This window comes from Rhipicephalus sanguineus, chromosome 2 (assembly GCF_013339695.2).
Source record: "Rhipicephalus sanguineus isolate Rsan-2018 chromosome 2, BIME_Rsan_1.4, whole genome shotgun sequence".
Classification (NCBI taxonomy): Eukaryota; Metazoa; Arthropoda; class Arachnida; order Ixodida; family Ixodidae; genus Rhipicephalus; species Rhipicephalus sanguineus.
The window spans coordinates 209,887,294-209,903,003 of record NC_051177.1 but is presented as its reverse complement, the minus strand read 5'-3'; the positions used below and the strand labels follow the sequence as shown (position 1 = coordinate 209,903,003).

The 15,710-nt window shown below is 47.5% G+C and overlaps 1 protein-coding gene across 2 annotated transcripts in view; it reads left to right on the top strand.

Moving 5' to 3' along the window:
- Positions 1-15,710, top strand: part of LOC119384033 (uncharacterized) — an 88,509-nt gene that overhangs the window by 33,053 nt on the left and 39,746 nt on the right. For both annotated transcript variants that reach the window (XM_049412743.1, XM_049412742.1), the window contains exon 2: positions 2,273-2,499. In XM_049412743.1, the coding sequence (XP_049268700.1) occupies positions 2,447-2,499 (53 nt within the window). In that variant the 5' untranslated portion in view covers positions 2,273-2,446. The remainder of the gene's footprint in view (positions 1-2,272; positions 2,500-15,710) is intronic.

The window sequence follows — 15,710 nt, the reverse complement described above, 5'->3', positions numbered from 1 at the left end:
AGCCTGAGTCCGAGCGAGTCCTGAGCGCAAAATATATTTATTGAGTGAGTCTGAGTGAGCGCCACCTTTTATAGCCGACTTATGGTCGTATCTATTCATTTTCAGCATTACTATCAACCTTATGTCAGCTCACGTTTGCACTCGCGTCTAATTACGTCTACTAACGCATACTTCTGCGCATAAGCGTTCATACGCCAGCTCATTATCTATTGATAAGAGGCGGAAGTTCTGACCCGCCGCACCCCCCCCCCCCTCCCCGAGAATTTTTTTCACAGGAACTTCTTCATAAAGATTTTCTCGTGTGAGTCATCTCTTTCAACAAAAATGTCGTTACTGAATTGCAACCACTGATAACTCGTACTTGAAGGTACGAGATCAAACGGCATCAAGTAGAGCACCGATTTTACGAGGTACTGATATTAAAGAACATTGACACCCAGGTCGAAAAAGGTACTATATGTTAACGAACTCACGAGTCGACTCACTCAGACTCACTCAGGCTCAGATCAAGTAGTGGGCTTGAGTCTGAGTGAGTCCGAGTGAGCAGTATTTTGGCGAGCTTGAGTCCAAGTAAGTCCAGCTGCGAAAAAATTGAGTGAGCCTGAGTCTGAGTGAGTCTGGTTGGGGAGAACTTTGGTGAGTCTGAGTCCGAGTGAGGCCTAAGGGCAAAATATATTTCATGAGTGAGTTTGAGTGAGCTCCACATTTTTTGCCGACCGATGGCTAAATTTGATAGTCGACGTAACAAGAAGCGTACCACATGTGACTATATGACGCATACGCAAACCGAACGAGTGGACTCAAATAGTTTCACTTGGAAGTGCCGTCGAGAGCTTCGAAAGAGGTGCTTCAAGATCATGTGTCTCTACGGGAAAAACTCACAGGGTCACTTACACTTTTAGCTAAGACGACTCGAAGACGAAAACCATTTTCTTTTTTTTTTCTCAGTCGATGTGATTGATGTGTTGATCCTGCCCCGCTATCCTCCGAAAGCTTTCTGCACCTGATGTGGTTTTGCACTGCCTCCAGGATCGGAGGCACCTCACCTGGTTTTGCACTGCCTCCGTGATGCCCCACCTTTGACCAAGCTACGATGTCATGCGATGACGTCGTCATGTGACGTTATAATGACGTCACAAACTTTGTCGATCTGTGACATCACGATGGCGTGATATGATGACGTCATCACGTGATGATTTTTTGCATCACTCGTGCTGTCTCCGACGCCGCGGGACACAAACGCCGACGGTCAATTTTCGCGTTTGATGAGGCATCTAAGGCTTTCGCCTTAAAAGAACTTGTAGGATGCTTGAGCTGCGCCTTCAAGAGCAGAACGCAATGGGCCCCGCTGTCATCGCATCGTCTGTCGCTAGCTTGGCTTCGCTTCCAGGTGCACACCGTGCCTCAAAGAGAAAGGAACATCTGTGAGCGTTTCAAACTCTCCTAGAATGGGTAGAATTGCGAAGAGCCCACGACACCAATATTCTTCCTTTCGCGAATTGGTGAAAATGCGTCCGCAAAGCAACATTCAGTTGATGGTGTTGCTGATAATGATGATGAACTATGCCCATGCGCTTTTTAAATGATGGGCGCTTAAACCAACCACTCGTTGCGCAATTCACATGTTTTAACGCCTAGTGTGATTCTACGCTTCTGTCATGCAATGTTACATACGTGAAGGAGACTCCTCGCACACATGACATTGGTAAAGGTCTTTTTTTTTCTTTTTCGAAGCAGTTTGGAGCACTGGCGTGGCTCTGTTAGCACACCTGCTTGCCAGGCAGAAGTCCTGGGTTCGATTCCCGTTTGAACTGAAGATTTTTATTATTTATTTGCATCTATTTAGAATTTTCACGCACAGACAACCCTGGTTTTTAGCTCAGAGCCAACGACACTGACATCGGAATTTCTGCGAAACGAGTTCTTTAATGCTATCACGTTAAAATGAACGTGATTAGCCTTTTAGTCGGCGCACGAAGACAGCGATTATGATTAACGAATGCACAGAACAAGGTAAGCCGTCGGACCCGACCATCGGACCCGACCAGACCCGGTCCGTGCCCGATCGAACCGTATCGGTTCTTGTCGGACTCCTTGCGACCGCTTCCGTATCTTATCAACTTTACCGTATACTTCACCCAACCACACACTTGTCACCGGAGGGCTTTTCTTAGAGCGTAAGACAAACAGGCAGACTGTCACTGAGTTCAGCGAACGGGTGAACTTTTATCGTTTCGGCGCATATGTCTAACGCCAGCTCTTTTGTTCGCAGGTGAACTTGTTCAGCGCCATCACGGTACTGGGAACGTGCGCCGTCGTGGCCCGCGTGGCTGCCGCCTCTTTCCGCGGCAGCAAGAGCCACCAGAAGCAGCTTTTGACCGGCGCCACACTGCTGCCGGACGAGATAGTGCCGCTGGGAGGCTGGGCGGACGAGTGGCACGCTCTCATGCCCAGCCCGAGGCCCATCGTGTGCTTCCTCAACCGGGAAGGTTTCCTCAGGTGCGCAAAGGTCAATGTCACCGACGAAAACGTTTGCTCCGCTCTTTGCTGAACCCACCATCTGAGGACGAGGTATTTGATAAGAGGTAAAAAATAAGGGTATCGACCACGGAAGAAAAAAATTTGGGGAGGGGCGAAGCATGTAGGGAAGGGTGTTTCAGCTACACTAACGTGAAACCTATGAAGGGGCGAAGCATGTACTGTGCGCCGGTGTTTCCCACAACTAAATGACTGCTAACGGGCAATGAGAGATAGAAGAGAGATTAGACAGAGACTCGCAGTCCGCTTTTAGTTAACGTGCACGCTGCGACCTTTAAAGCGCGAAGAGCGCGCTTTAAAGGTCGTCGCCCCCCCCCCCCCCCCCCCCCCGCGTCGCGTTGAGCGCGCGCCTCTACAGGGCGTCGTTGCTCGTGCGCGCGCTTATCCCGTGATGGCGGTGGTTTTTACGTCTTGTGCTCACACCGCAAATTTGCGTTCAGAGCACGAAGGTCACTTCGCTCACTGCAGCGGCCGCTTTTGCGCAAGGAGCGCGCTGCTCACACAAAAACAAGTTACAACTGTGACAGTTCGCGCTCATCCTTTGTATGTTCGTTGCGTGCGTCCTTTCTGCTTGAGCAGCGCGTTGCAAGTTTCGAGCTGCTTGCCGTTCTTCGCGTGACATTACAATTTGTTGCTGTAGCATTCATTCCTTCGCGCCTGGGGCGAAAGAATGCGCAACAAACGCTCAACAACGTCTGTGAAGACACGTTTCACTTTCGTGTTATGCCGATTCCCATGAGAGAAGGATCAGCCATGTTTTTTCAGAGTGTGATCAGGATTGTGCCACTGCCGCTCGATCTCCCCCCTTTGGTGCGGCCCGCCGAATGCTGCTCTTCGCCTGTGAGAGCGGTAGCTCTCTTTCAACTCGCCGAGTTGGCTATGGCATTCACTATCCAAGACTCGGGTGTTTCTTCCAAAGCTCCCTTCAGCTGCAGTACAGTGTTCTAGAGCCACAGTGAGCTGTCTGCGCGGGCTGTTTTATGTGATTAAGTGTTTTGTCATGCTACATTTAAGACGCCCTTATAAACAGGCTGCAGTGACTTTAGCTGGAATGGAGGTAGATGACTGGCTGAGACATAGTGAAAGAAATAAAACGACAGGCATAACTGATTAGCGCAAAAAAGAAACAAAGGACAAGCTGGAGACGACAGACAGGGCGGAGCGAATAACTTCAGCTGAGGATGTATTCACAGAAAAAACACGAAATCGAAAGCTGCGCAGGAGGTTGCGCAACGCGCTAAATATCACACAAGCACGCCCCCCAAAACATCACTAATTTTCACATTTCACATGCTTATGCAACCCACACATGCCATACCTAGCCAAACGGTTCCGTGCGCAGATTTCTTTCTAAGTATATGCATTCTTTATTACTAAGAGCCAGCGACGGTGCACTCACACACCGATCACCCGCTTTTCTTATTCAAAAAGCCTCGAAAATTTCTCTGTCTGCTTGCCCTCTCAACCGCCTGAGCACACGGGTGCACTTAAACTGCGCTGTACACATACATCTACGGCAATGGTCCGTGAGATGTCCGGCAGCCGCGGCAGCCTACGGTGTTCCCTCAAACGGTCGTTTAAGCAACGAACAGTCTGACCAATGTATAGCTTACCGCATGACAGTTCAAACCACTGCAACGGAGCATTCTACGAACTGCGTGGAATGCTTTTTTACACAGGCGCGAACACCCTCCGCGGCATTAACCATGCGGCACATCCTGGAGAGTTTTTCGGCGCAGTAAAAACTACTGAAACGCCGAACCTCAGTGCTGCCTTTTTGAGACGGTGCGACACTTTGTGCATGTACGGCACCGGTACAGGACGCACCTGCCCAGCATGTTTGTCCCGCCAGTATCTTTGATCGGCCTTGTAAGGAGCATTGCTTGCCGCGCTGGCGATGTTAAACAGAATAGATGTTTATCGGAGGGTGTGGATTGCTTGCCCCCAAAGTTTCGCTATGACCGGACGCCTGAAAATGCGTTGAGGAATTCGGTTCAATACCTAAATGCAAATGACCTTGCCTTGCTCGTTTCGGACAAGGAAGGCGGATTTGCAGTGCTACCCGATTCGGTATATCGTGTAAAAGCAAAAGCAGCAGTAGATAAGAACTTCGAAGAAAGCCTTAGCATTGTGCAAGGACATGGATCTTGAAAGACTTAGAAAGTGCCTGTCAGTGACAAAAAACGACAAGTTACGCCTCTTCTTTTCTGCAAAGAGTCACAAAGAAGGGATGCCACTAATGTAGATTGTGACAGAAAAGGACTGTTGGCAGCGTGATCTTTCGAAGTTCCTTCAAAAACAACTCAATGTTTTGAATACTGATGGTCCTTTTCTTGACCTAATTCAAGTTCGGTCATCCAGTACATGTCAGGGCATGCTTGTTCGGTAGGCGTAGAAGACCTGTTCTACGCTATTCCACGGGATGAACTATTAATTGTGGTTAGAGATCGCATAGAGGATTTCGGTCCTGTTGCCTTTCAGAACATTTCGGGGGTTTCTGTTGACAATTTTCTGGAAATGCTCAGATTTTACCTCTCATCTACACTTGTTTATTTTAACGGTGATGCGTTCGTTCAAAGAAACGGTGTTTCTATCGGCTCACGCATCGCGCCAATTTTAAGTGATTTGTTTTTATCCAATTTTGACAAGAAAGTGAACGCGTGTGTTGACAAGACTTTTGTTGCAAAATTTTTTAGATATCTCGATGACTTTCTGATTTTTATGAAAGGCGTGGCTAATGATGCAAAGGATGTTGCTGTAAATAGTGTTCTGAAAGCTTTCAAAGGAAATTCCTGCGGGCTAAGGTTCACACGAGTTTGCTTCTGATGCAAACTCGTGTGAATCCGTCCATTGCCACATGGGCGTGGGCAAGATGTTCTTGGTGCTCCAAATTTGGAAGCACGGTTTCCACAGATAGCAGTGTTTCCTGGCCCCATGTCTTTCACTACAGCACTCACTGTTATACCAGCACCTTCTGCTCTTTGCATCACACTAAAAATGCACTGCTTAGCTTGCTCGGCATCAAAGGAGGAGGCTGTTAGAAAAGACACGTAAAACGATTACAGGTTATACGTGAAAACTGCTTGATGTACAAAATTCATCGTGTACCTGTAAAACATTTCACCGTGATTACTCTGAATTAAAGAATAATATTTTATTGCTTGCATATGTAGCAGATTTAGGCTACAAAAAACCACGACGACAATTACAAGAGTACAGAGATATAGAATCGGCCAGACGATGTTGACTGCTAATATGTTTACAATTGCAAAGGTCTTCTTTCCATGCTCATAAATAGTACATATTGTCACGGGCTCGTGACGTCGACGAAGGCAGCAGTCGACGTGACAAAGATGAAACTCTTTATTTGGCCGAACTTGTGGCCGGGAAACGGAAAGTCAAACTACAGCAATATACACTGTACACTGATAGCGGCGAACAGAGCGTCGGCCGTCGATAAAAATTGATCATCTATGGGACGCGCCGTCTTTTATACATCATGCATCGAACTTTCCAGCCTTATCACTGGTGGCTGCGCAAGCTCTGGAATAATCTTGACTATTCCCGTCATGTGCGCAATCTTGACAAAGTGATATACTACAATCTGGAATGTTCTCGGATATTCTGGCGCTGCCCGCGCAAGACAGCGATCACACGTGCATTGGACTAGTTACACAAACATAGCAGAAGAAGCGCACGTGGCATAGCACCCCTCTAAAATAGCATCGTCCCGATGCTTGTTACAGAACATAGAAGGGGGAAAAACAAATGCCTACACAAATAAATTACAAAGCAAAGCAAATGACAAAGTACAGTCCACAAGTTCGGTAACGCGTAAAAAACGGCTTAAGGCGCATGACATGGACGACTTCAGGTCGTGTGCGGCGTCGCTGGGAGTTCGTAATGCCGTCCGGGATGACCTCGTAACTCTACAGCGCCGAGACATCGAAGCACCGAAGCATGGCCGAAGAAGTTTTAGGGGCGAAGCTCCTCTTAGTCTAACCTTGTCACGTCTCCGTTGTCCGGCGTAACCACCTTTGCAAACTGCCCACTACTTCGTCTTTGCAAACATCCCACTACGACACATCACCGATCCTTTGCAAACTGCCCACTACTTCGTCTTTGCAAACATCCCACTACGATACATCACCGACCTATTACTTCATCGACCATAAAGCCGTTATAATAAAGGGGGAACGGAAGCCACCTTTGCAAACTGCCCACTACTTCGTCTTTGCAAACATCCCACTACTACCCATCACCGATCCATCACTTCACCGACCATAAAGCCGTTATAATGAAGGGGGAACGGAAGCCACGTCTAGCTACCACTTACGATTAATAATATTTCTTGTATAAATATATACAGTGTTTGTCACGTCTTTGATGATGTACTGGGCTATCGCTTTGATTACTGCTGGGCGAAACCACTCAAGATTTCATGGTGTAACCATGATTGCTTCAGGAGCTTCGCCCAAGGTCTTCATCATTCACCCGTGGATATGCTGTGAATTTTTTTCACTGAGTCCACGTCGGCGTATTTGTGTCCAGACCCAAACACGGTCGCCGGGCTGGTATTTCACGAAGCGTCGTCGAAGATTGCAACGACGGCTGTCGGTCATCTGCTGATACTTGATGCGTTGGTGGGCAAGCTGTCGGGCTTCTTCGGCGCGCGAAGGTAAACAGTGACGACGAGGTTTTCTTCGGCGGGGACGTTGGGTAACATGGCGTCGAGCGTCGTTGCCGGGTTCCTACCGTAGACCAATTTGTAGGGCGTCATCTGCGTCGTTTCTTGCACGGCCGTGTTGTATGCGAAGGTCACGTATGGAAGGATGGCATCCCACGTTTTGTGTTCGACGTCGACGTACATGGCCAGCATGTCGGCGATGGTCTTATTTAGACGCTCGGTCAGGCCGTTGGTCTGTGGTTGGTACGCGGTTGTCCGGCGGTGGCTTGCGTGGCTGTATTCCAAGATCGCCTGAGTTAGTTGACGAAAGCCAGCAAAAGGACGGGACACGAGAAAGAGGCAGACACAAACACGTTTCTCTTGTCCCGTCCTTTTGCTGGCTTTCGTCAAGTATCATGAACCAACTGGCCCAGATCTTAACTCTTCTGTCTGAGTTAGGTCAGCCGTAAACGCCGTATCTCTGTCGACGCCGTGTCGAAGGACGATGCTCTCAACGAAGAACTTGGATACCTCAGCGGCACTGTTTTTGGCCAGGGGGCTTTTGTTTCGGCGTAGCGGGTGAGGTAGTCGGTAGCCACGACGATCCATTTATTTCCGCAAGTCGACGTTGGGAATGGCCCCAGGAGGTCCATCCCGATCTGCTTGAATGGTCGTCGAGGAGGCTTGATTGGCTGAAGGAAGCCTGCTAGTCTTGTGGGCGGTGTCTGCCGTCACTGACAGTCTCGGCACGTCCTTACAAAGCGAGTGACGTCGGCGTCAAGGCGCTGCCATTAGTACTTTCCTTGTACTCGTGCGAGTGTGCGGAAAAGTCCGAGGTGCCCAGCCGCCGGGTCGTCGTGCAGGGCATGCAGAATTTCTGGTCGCAGTCCCGAAGGTACAAAGATAAGGTAGCTGGCTCGGGCCGGAGAGAAGTTCTTTACGATGACGTTGTTTTTGAAGGAAAATGATGCCAATCCTTGCCTGAATACTTTTGGGACAACGATGGTCCTGCCCTCCAGGTATTACACTAGACCCTTCAGTTCCGGGTCGGCTCGCTGTTGTTTGGCGAAGTCGTCAGCACTTATGGCTCCCAAGCAGTGATGCCAATTTAGCGGATTTCCCGCTAAGTCTGGCGGATTTTGTTTTATTTTGACGGGAAAAAATCAGTCTAGCGGGTAGCGGATTTTCTGACGGGCCATTTTTGTACATAGCGGGTTTCTGGCGGATACCTCACGCAGTGGACCGATTCAAAATCGCCCTGCAAGAAACCATTTCCGTGTTCTCTAAAAATGCGGAAATTGTTTAACTTCAGAGGCTCCTGTTCACTTGCTCCGCCTATCTCAGACAAACAAATCCGTGAGGTTTCAAAGCGGCGATCGCTTTCTAAGTAATAAATAACGGACGAGCTGCGATGCACAAAACGCACATCAAGGCACCCTACCAATCTGTGGACTCTGCGCGCCCCCTGCCGCTTGCCGTGCAAACAGTGAGTCCGCTATCGTGCAGGGAGCGGGCTCGCTGTTAAGTAAGTAAGTAAGTAAGTAAGTAAGTAAGTAAGTAAGTAAGTAAGTAAGTAAGTAAGTAAGTAAGTAAGTAAGTAAGTAAGTAGTAAGTAGTAAGTAGTAAGTAAGTAAGTAAGTAAGTAAGTAAGTAAGTAAGCAAGCAAGTAAGTAAGTAAGTAAGTAAGTAAGTAAGTAAGTAAGTAAAGTAAGTAAAGTAAGTAAAGTAAGTAAGTAAAGTAAGTAAGTAAGTAAGTAAGTAAAGTAAGTAAGTAAGTAAGTAAAGTAAGTAAGTTAGTAAGTAAGTAAGTAAGTAAGTAAGTAAGTAAGTACGTAGGTAGGTAGGTAGGTAGGTAGGTAGGTAGGTAAGTAGGTAAGTAAGTAAGTAAGTAAGTAAGTAAGTAAGTAAGTAAGTAAGTAAGTAAGTAAGTAAGTAAGTAAGTAAGTAAGTGTTCCTATTCCCTTTTAACACAGGGCAGGCAGTTTAAGTGCCACAGGAAGAAAAAAATGTAAACAAATGTCAAGTGTTTTCGTTCTTCTTTTGTTCGTGCATAAGCAGAGTGTCACGGGTCACGGTGTCCCTTAATGCACACACACACACGCACACACACACACACACACACACACACACACACACACACACACACACACACACACACACACACACACACACACACACTCACATACACGATTGGCTTGGTCGAAGTCGAGTCAAGAGTCGAGCCAAGCCATGCCGTGTTCTGCACCTCATAGAGTTTCCTAAAATGACGGAACTCTGGCGCTGCCATCGTTCAGCCACCATGGGAATGATGGGTAGTACACGGATTTGCCTAGTCTTCGTGCTTGTGGGCTTCGAACGCACTTGTGGCTTTGTTTATTGCTATGTTTTGGTTTTCTTTCGGATAAAAGAATGGATCGTTGTGAACTTCGTGACCAGATTTGAATCGGTGAGCCTAAAGAAGTTAAGGTGGTGAAGTGAAACTGCTGATTTTTGCTGAACTTCGTTTTGCGACAAAGCGGATGCAGGCGATGCGGAGCCAAACGGAGCCGAAAGAACGAAGTTTAGACAAATCCGTGTACTACCCATGATTCCCATGCTGGCTGAAGCGCGATGCATTGCAGCTCCCATAGACACTAGCGCCAGAGTTCCCTCTAGTAAGTATTGTAGGAAACTCTATGCTGCACCTCCGTGGCCGTTTAAACATGGCGTATGTTTACCGTTGTAGGGGGTCACCTATCCAGCGGCCGTGTTTGGGAGTTCCGTGATGCTAGTACTTTGTCTCAACCACTGTTCTCGACTTGGGCCTTGAAGCATGACTGGCCCTGCCAGCTTCTCGTCAGTCTGCTTTGACCCATTGCCACAAGGCGGCGGAGTGTCGGTGCGCGGGGCCACAGAAGAGGGTGTGTGGGGCGTTTCCCTGGCCGATGTGGTCGCGACCTCTCTGTTAAGACGATCCCAGCGTAGCAGGAGATCCTTGGTGTAATTGACCCTATCGAAATGGTTGTCTTCTGTTTGGCTCGACAGGCCCAGGAGTTCCGGCAGACTTGGTGAGGTGCGGGGTTTATCGTGCAGGCGCGGGCAGTCCTGTAGAACGTGGGTGACAGTTTCTTCGGCTGCTCCACGTAGGCGGCACGACGGTTCGGAGTCAAAGAGTTCATGACGTCGTTGTTGAGTCGCCAGAGACCCCGTGCGAGCCTGGAATAGTAGTGCACTTGATTTGTCTCCTCTGTAATATGGTTCACAGCCCGGCGCCAATTTATGTGTTGCATAACACGATAGGATGTGTTTCTTGGTGACCGCTTTACGCCAGATGTCCGTGCTGATCTGGGTGATCCATTCGTTCACTTCCTGACGCCATTCACTTTCTTTTTTGGTTTGTTGGAGTTTTGGGTTCGGGCCGAATTTTGACTCTAATGTTGCAAGTCGTTGCATCCAGAGGGTTTTAATACCTTTGTATCGTAGATGCAGGTATATTCGGCTGCTGAAGTTAGTTTCTGGCAGGAATTTCAGTCTGCCCATGTATTGGAATTTAGATCTTGCCTCCCTAATTTCGAAAGGTGACCACCCCATTTCACCTGTTATGGCAGCATTCGATGTACAGAAGTTTCCGCCCAACAACCACTGTCCCAGTTCATTTTGGTGTCTGTTTAGACACTTCATTGTTCCAGTTGGGTACGTAAGTGCATCAAGCGCATACGTTGCCGCTGGGACAGCGAGCGTTTTCCACAAAATACGACCCACCGAGTATGGGTTGTACGAGTGGCGGGAGAGATGCCACACTCTGCCTTTTAGGCGGTTTGATTTCTTTGTAACTAACTCTGCTTGTTTTTCCAGGTAGTCTTTTTTGTCGGTTATTTCGATTCCGAGGTATCTATAGGTTGCCGTCTTTTTTATATGTTTTCCTTGCAGTGTGAAGGTAGCTTCGTCAGAGTCTGTGTTTAGGCTCATCCATTGAGTCTTTTCGGTGTTGAATTTGAGGTGGTCTTCGGTCGCACCTTGGGAGCAGATATCCAAAAGGTCTTGGAGGTCTGTTGCCGATTCAGCTAGAAGTACGATGTCATCAGCAAATGCCAAACATGATATTTTTGTGTATACTTCTCGATTGTCTGTTGTTATCGTCGAGAGTCTCAGCCCAGGTCCCTTGTCGTTAAGTGTTCTTAAAAGGTTATTTATGAATAGATTAAATAGGGTTGGTGATAATGGGCACCCCTGTTTCAGGCCCACTTTTAGGTTCACTTTTTGGGATTTATGTCCATGGAGATCATATACTGCTGTGCAATCTGCATAGAGTGCCTTCAGTAGTTCAATAAATTCTTTATCTAGGGGTACATCCTCAAGCTTTTGCCATAGTTTGGCATGAGAGACCGAGTCGTAGGCTTTTTCCAGGTCTAGGAAGGCGAGATAGAGTTGTGCTTTTTCTTTGTGCTTCATCTCTATCGCTTGAGTGAGAGTGAATATATGGTCACTTGTGCGTCTCCAGGGTCGGAAGCCATTTTGTGATTCACAGAGTATATTGTTTTTTTTTCGCAATAGGTTTGTAGCCTGTGATTTAAAATTGTACTGAAGAGTTTCAGGGCGTTGCTAAGCACTGCTATTGGACGGTAGGCATTGATGTCATTTTCTGCTTTCCCTTTGCCTTTGTGGATAAGTTGTATACGAGTTTCTTTCCATGTTTCTGGAATGTCACCTGTTTTTAGGATGTCATTGAAGCAGTTGAGCAGCGTTTTTCGGGCATTTGTACGTAGAGCTTTCAGAAATTCATTTGGAATATTGTCAAGGCCAGATGCTTTCTGGTTTTTTATGGCACCGATGCGTCGTTTTAATTCTCCTTTCGAGATCTCCCAGGTCAGAGTTTCCGCTTCTTTCTGTTCTTTAGATCGGCCTTCTGTTGTGATATTTGTGAGTTGGTGTATTGGTATGTCGTAGTTTGCTTGTACAGATCTAAAATGGTGTGTCATGTATTGTTCTATTTCTCCTTTTTCGTGAATACTGCCGCCATCTCCTGTTTGGAGAGAAACCATCTTGGGCCGGGCATTTCGTGGTTCCATGGTCTGAATATATCTCCAGAACTTCTGGCTGTAATGTTGACGTTCCTTTCTTATTTGTTCTTCTTGTTGCTTGAATGCTTTGTCTATCTTTTGTGCAACCATCACCTTCACTTTTCCCTTTTGAGCTAGGTATTTTTCCCAGATGGCATCTTTTAGGCTAGTGTTTTCAGCTGGTGTGTGTCGGTGTTGTCTGGAGAGTTTCTTTCATTCTTGTATCTCCTCTTTTAGTTCTTTGTCGAACCATGGTGTCGTCCGTGTTCTGTTTTTTCCAGTTGTTTTCCCAATGGTTTTATTTGCCACGGATAGACATTTCTCAATAAATTTTTTATATGTGAGACAGTCCTCCATCGATTGGTCCAATTCTTCTGCGAAGGTTTTGAGGCGGTCTTCATCTCTCACTCTCCAATGTGGTTTGGTATGCACAGTTGCAGAGTTCGTTTGGTCTTGTTTTTGTTTTAGGGTTACTGTAATTCGGTTGTGGTCACTTCCACAGTTGTTGGATTTGTCTTCGTCTATGTGTATGGATGTTATATGTAGGTTCTGCGAGACCTTGTCGTTGGATAGGACGTAGTCAATAGCAGACTTGCTCAATCTGCGTGACCATGTGTATGTTCCCCTGCATGTAGGGTCCAGGTTGGCTATGTATAGGTTACATTGCTTGACCAGCTTGCGAAAGTCGGCTGCATGTTTCTCATAGCCTTCCAATTCAGTTATGTGGCAGTTGAAGTCACCTATAAGGAGGATTGGCTTGTTCTTATATGTTTGTTCTATGTCTTTGTTTATGCAGTTATAGATTTCTTCATTCCAAGTTTGTTGTTCTGAGCCGGTAGCCACATAGGCAACACACATGTTGAGGTGACATTTATCGAGTTTCGCAGTAATCCACATGTGTTCTTGGCAGCCATCCTTTCCCTCTTGTGTGGTCTGGTTTTTTGTTATGAACCCAACTCCCCCTCCTCGTTTATGTCCTTTTCTCCTGTTTTGGCCAAGCCAACTAAGCCCTGTGTGTAAGAGTGGTTTTTCCTCGTCTCGAAGGTGGGTCTCTGTAAGTGCATATATGTTGATGTATTCTTTGTCTATCTGATTCTGTAGTTCTGCCCACTTGAGTTTACTGCCGCCTTGTATGTTTAGTAGGCAGATTTTGAATTCTTTTTCCTTTCTTATTGTTTTTTGCCTTATATGTCTCTGCTTGCGGTTTACTTGCGCTTGTGTTTTTGGGTTGTTTTTTCTTTCTTCGTGTGGGCTGGTCGGGGCATTTTGTCTCTCTTTCACCTGCGACGGTTCGGTTGGCTCATTTGTGTGAATGCTGTTGTCATAGCTTTCAGGAAGGCTCGCATTGTGTGGTCTTGTTTTGATAGACGTCGACGAGCTTGTGGGGGGCTGGCGTGATGTTCCCTGTTTACTCCTAAAAAATTGGCAACTTTCATAGCCAGGAGGTGCCCAACATGGGTGCCTGTTGCTTCAGTGTAGTGTATGTCCTCGAGGTATTCTCCGTCCATTTGGTTTGTAGTTGAGAAGAATTCTACCTGGGGGCCAAGCATGGTGAATAGTTCGTTAGCTTGTTTGTTCCACTCTCGGCAGGCGGTTACCACGTGTGGACCTCGTGGTGTCAGTTCTGGTGTGGCACATAGAATATAGTGGTGTTGGGGATCAGCTTGACTCCAAGCTGTCAGTTTCTGTTTTAACTGTTCGATAGATCTGTGTGGCTCTTTTTCATTCAGTATGTCGGTAGAACCAACATGCAGGATTAGTTGGAGCTTAGTTTCAGCTGAATTTCCCTGCTCTATCTCTTTCTCAGCTCGAAGCAGAGTCTCCTCCATTGTTGCTCCCGGTTTCGTTGTGACGCGGAGTCTCCAGTCGCTAACGTCTTTGTGGAGCTGGCGTTTCAGGCGGTGAGCATTTGAGTCTCCGAGCACCACTGGGCGCCTGTGTTGCGACTGTGCGTACCTCAGTTGTTGCTTGGGTTGGTTCCACTTCTTTGGAACTGATTGCTCATTGCTTCTTTGTGTTGTTGCTTTCTCCTTTATGGGGTTTTCTACGCGGTTGTTTTTTCCCACCTTCATCCATGGACCTGCTTCTCTGTCCTCCTCAGTTTCATCTTTTGCCATAGAGTTGCTTAGTACTTTGGCAGTGTTTTGTTGCTCTGAGTCACGAGGCTGGAGCTCATTTTTTCGCTCAGTGAACAGAGCGTCACCTGTGTGTACATCGGTGTCATCAGTGGCCAGGTGGCCTTTCGAGGGTCTGAGTTTGTCAACTTCGGCCTGTAGAGCTGCTACTTTTGTAGAGAGTTCTTCGCGTAGGGTGCGCTCAGTGCTCAACTCCTGTAAGAGTTCTTTCATCGCTGTCTTATGAGCAGTTTCTGATGCTTTCCATTGCTCCTTCATTGTATCCACTTGCAAGTTAAATTCTGCCCTCATTGTTTTTTCCTGCAATGCTAAGCTTGCGTACAGTGTGGATATCTTGGTGCAGTGTTTGCATGTGTATGTCTTGTCCTTTGCCTCTTCCAAATTTTCGAAAGGCGTTTCTTCCAGGTATGTCCATCCTTCGCAGCTGCTGCACTGTACCATACTTCCCTCGTCTTCCGCTGGAGTGGTCGACTTTTTCGTCGTGCGGGTGAGGGATTTAGCCATATTGACCAAGAGATGTATATTCTTCTTTTTCTTCTTTTTTTGTTGTTGTAATAAAAGTGTGTTTGTTGTCTTGTTTGGTTGTTCTCCGATATACCCCGCTCAGCGGGTGTCGTACGGAAGGTCCGTTGTCGGGGCTTCACTCCGTGCAAAGTTCATAAACCGCGGGTAGCACCGTGGCGCTACTACCAACCTCGTATGTCAGAAGACAAGCAGCTGCCCAACTTCGACTGGTTGCGGTCGCTGCGAGTCAGGTCAGTCACGGCACTGTCTCCGTAGCACGATCACAAAGCGCACATGGCTCAGGCGCGCGCACGCACACGTGTTGGCCTACACATGCGTTCGTGTCGACTCGTTGCCCGGTCAGCACCAGTCGACGCCGTTGTATGTAATCCCACGGAGGCTACCCTGCCTAACGTAACACTTTTCCCGTAATTCGCACACGTATATCGCGATCACCAGCGCATATTACGCTTACCTGCTGCTGCTTACAGCACCGCAAGCGGCAGGGGGCGCCTGTAGTCCCGGTGGGAAGCGAGGCGATTGGCGAAGTAGCCACCCAGTTTTTTTTGCGTTCGAAGTTGCAGAGAACAAAGGAAGACGTCCGACTGCTTTGTGTCGAAAAACGGTTCTGTTTATTCTCCGTGTAACCTGACTCCCCTTCCTCTTGTGTTATGCCGAAAGTGGTATATTCGCAGAAGTTCAGGACGGAGTGGTTAAAGGATCCCTTACTCCTCAAATGGCTGGAGTGCAAAGCGTCTGCTGATGGAAAAGAAGTTGCGGCGTGCAAGCACTGCGGCTGTCAACTAGGCAGCAGATATTCGGACCTGA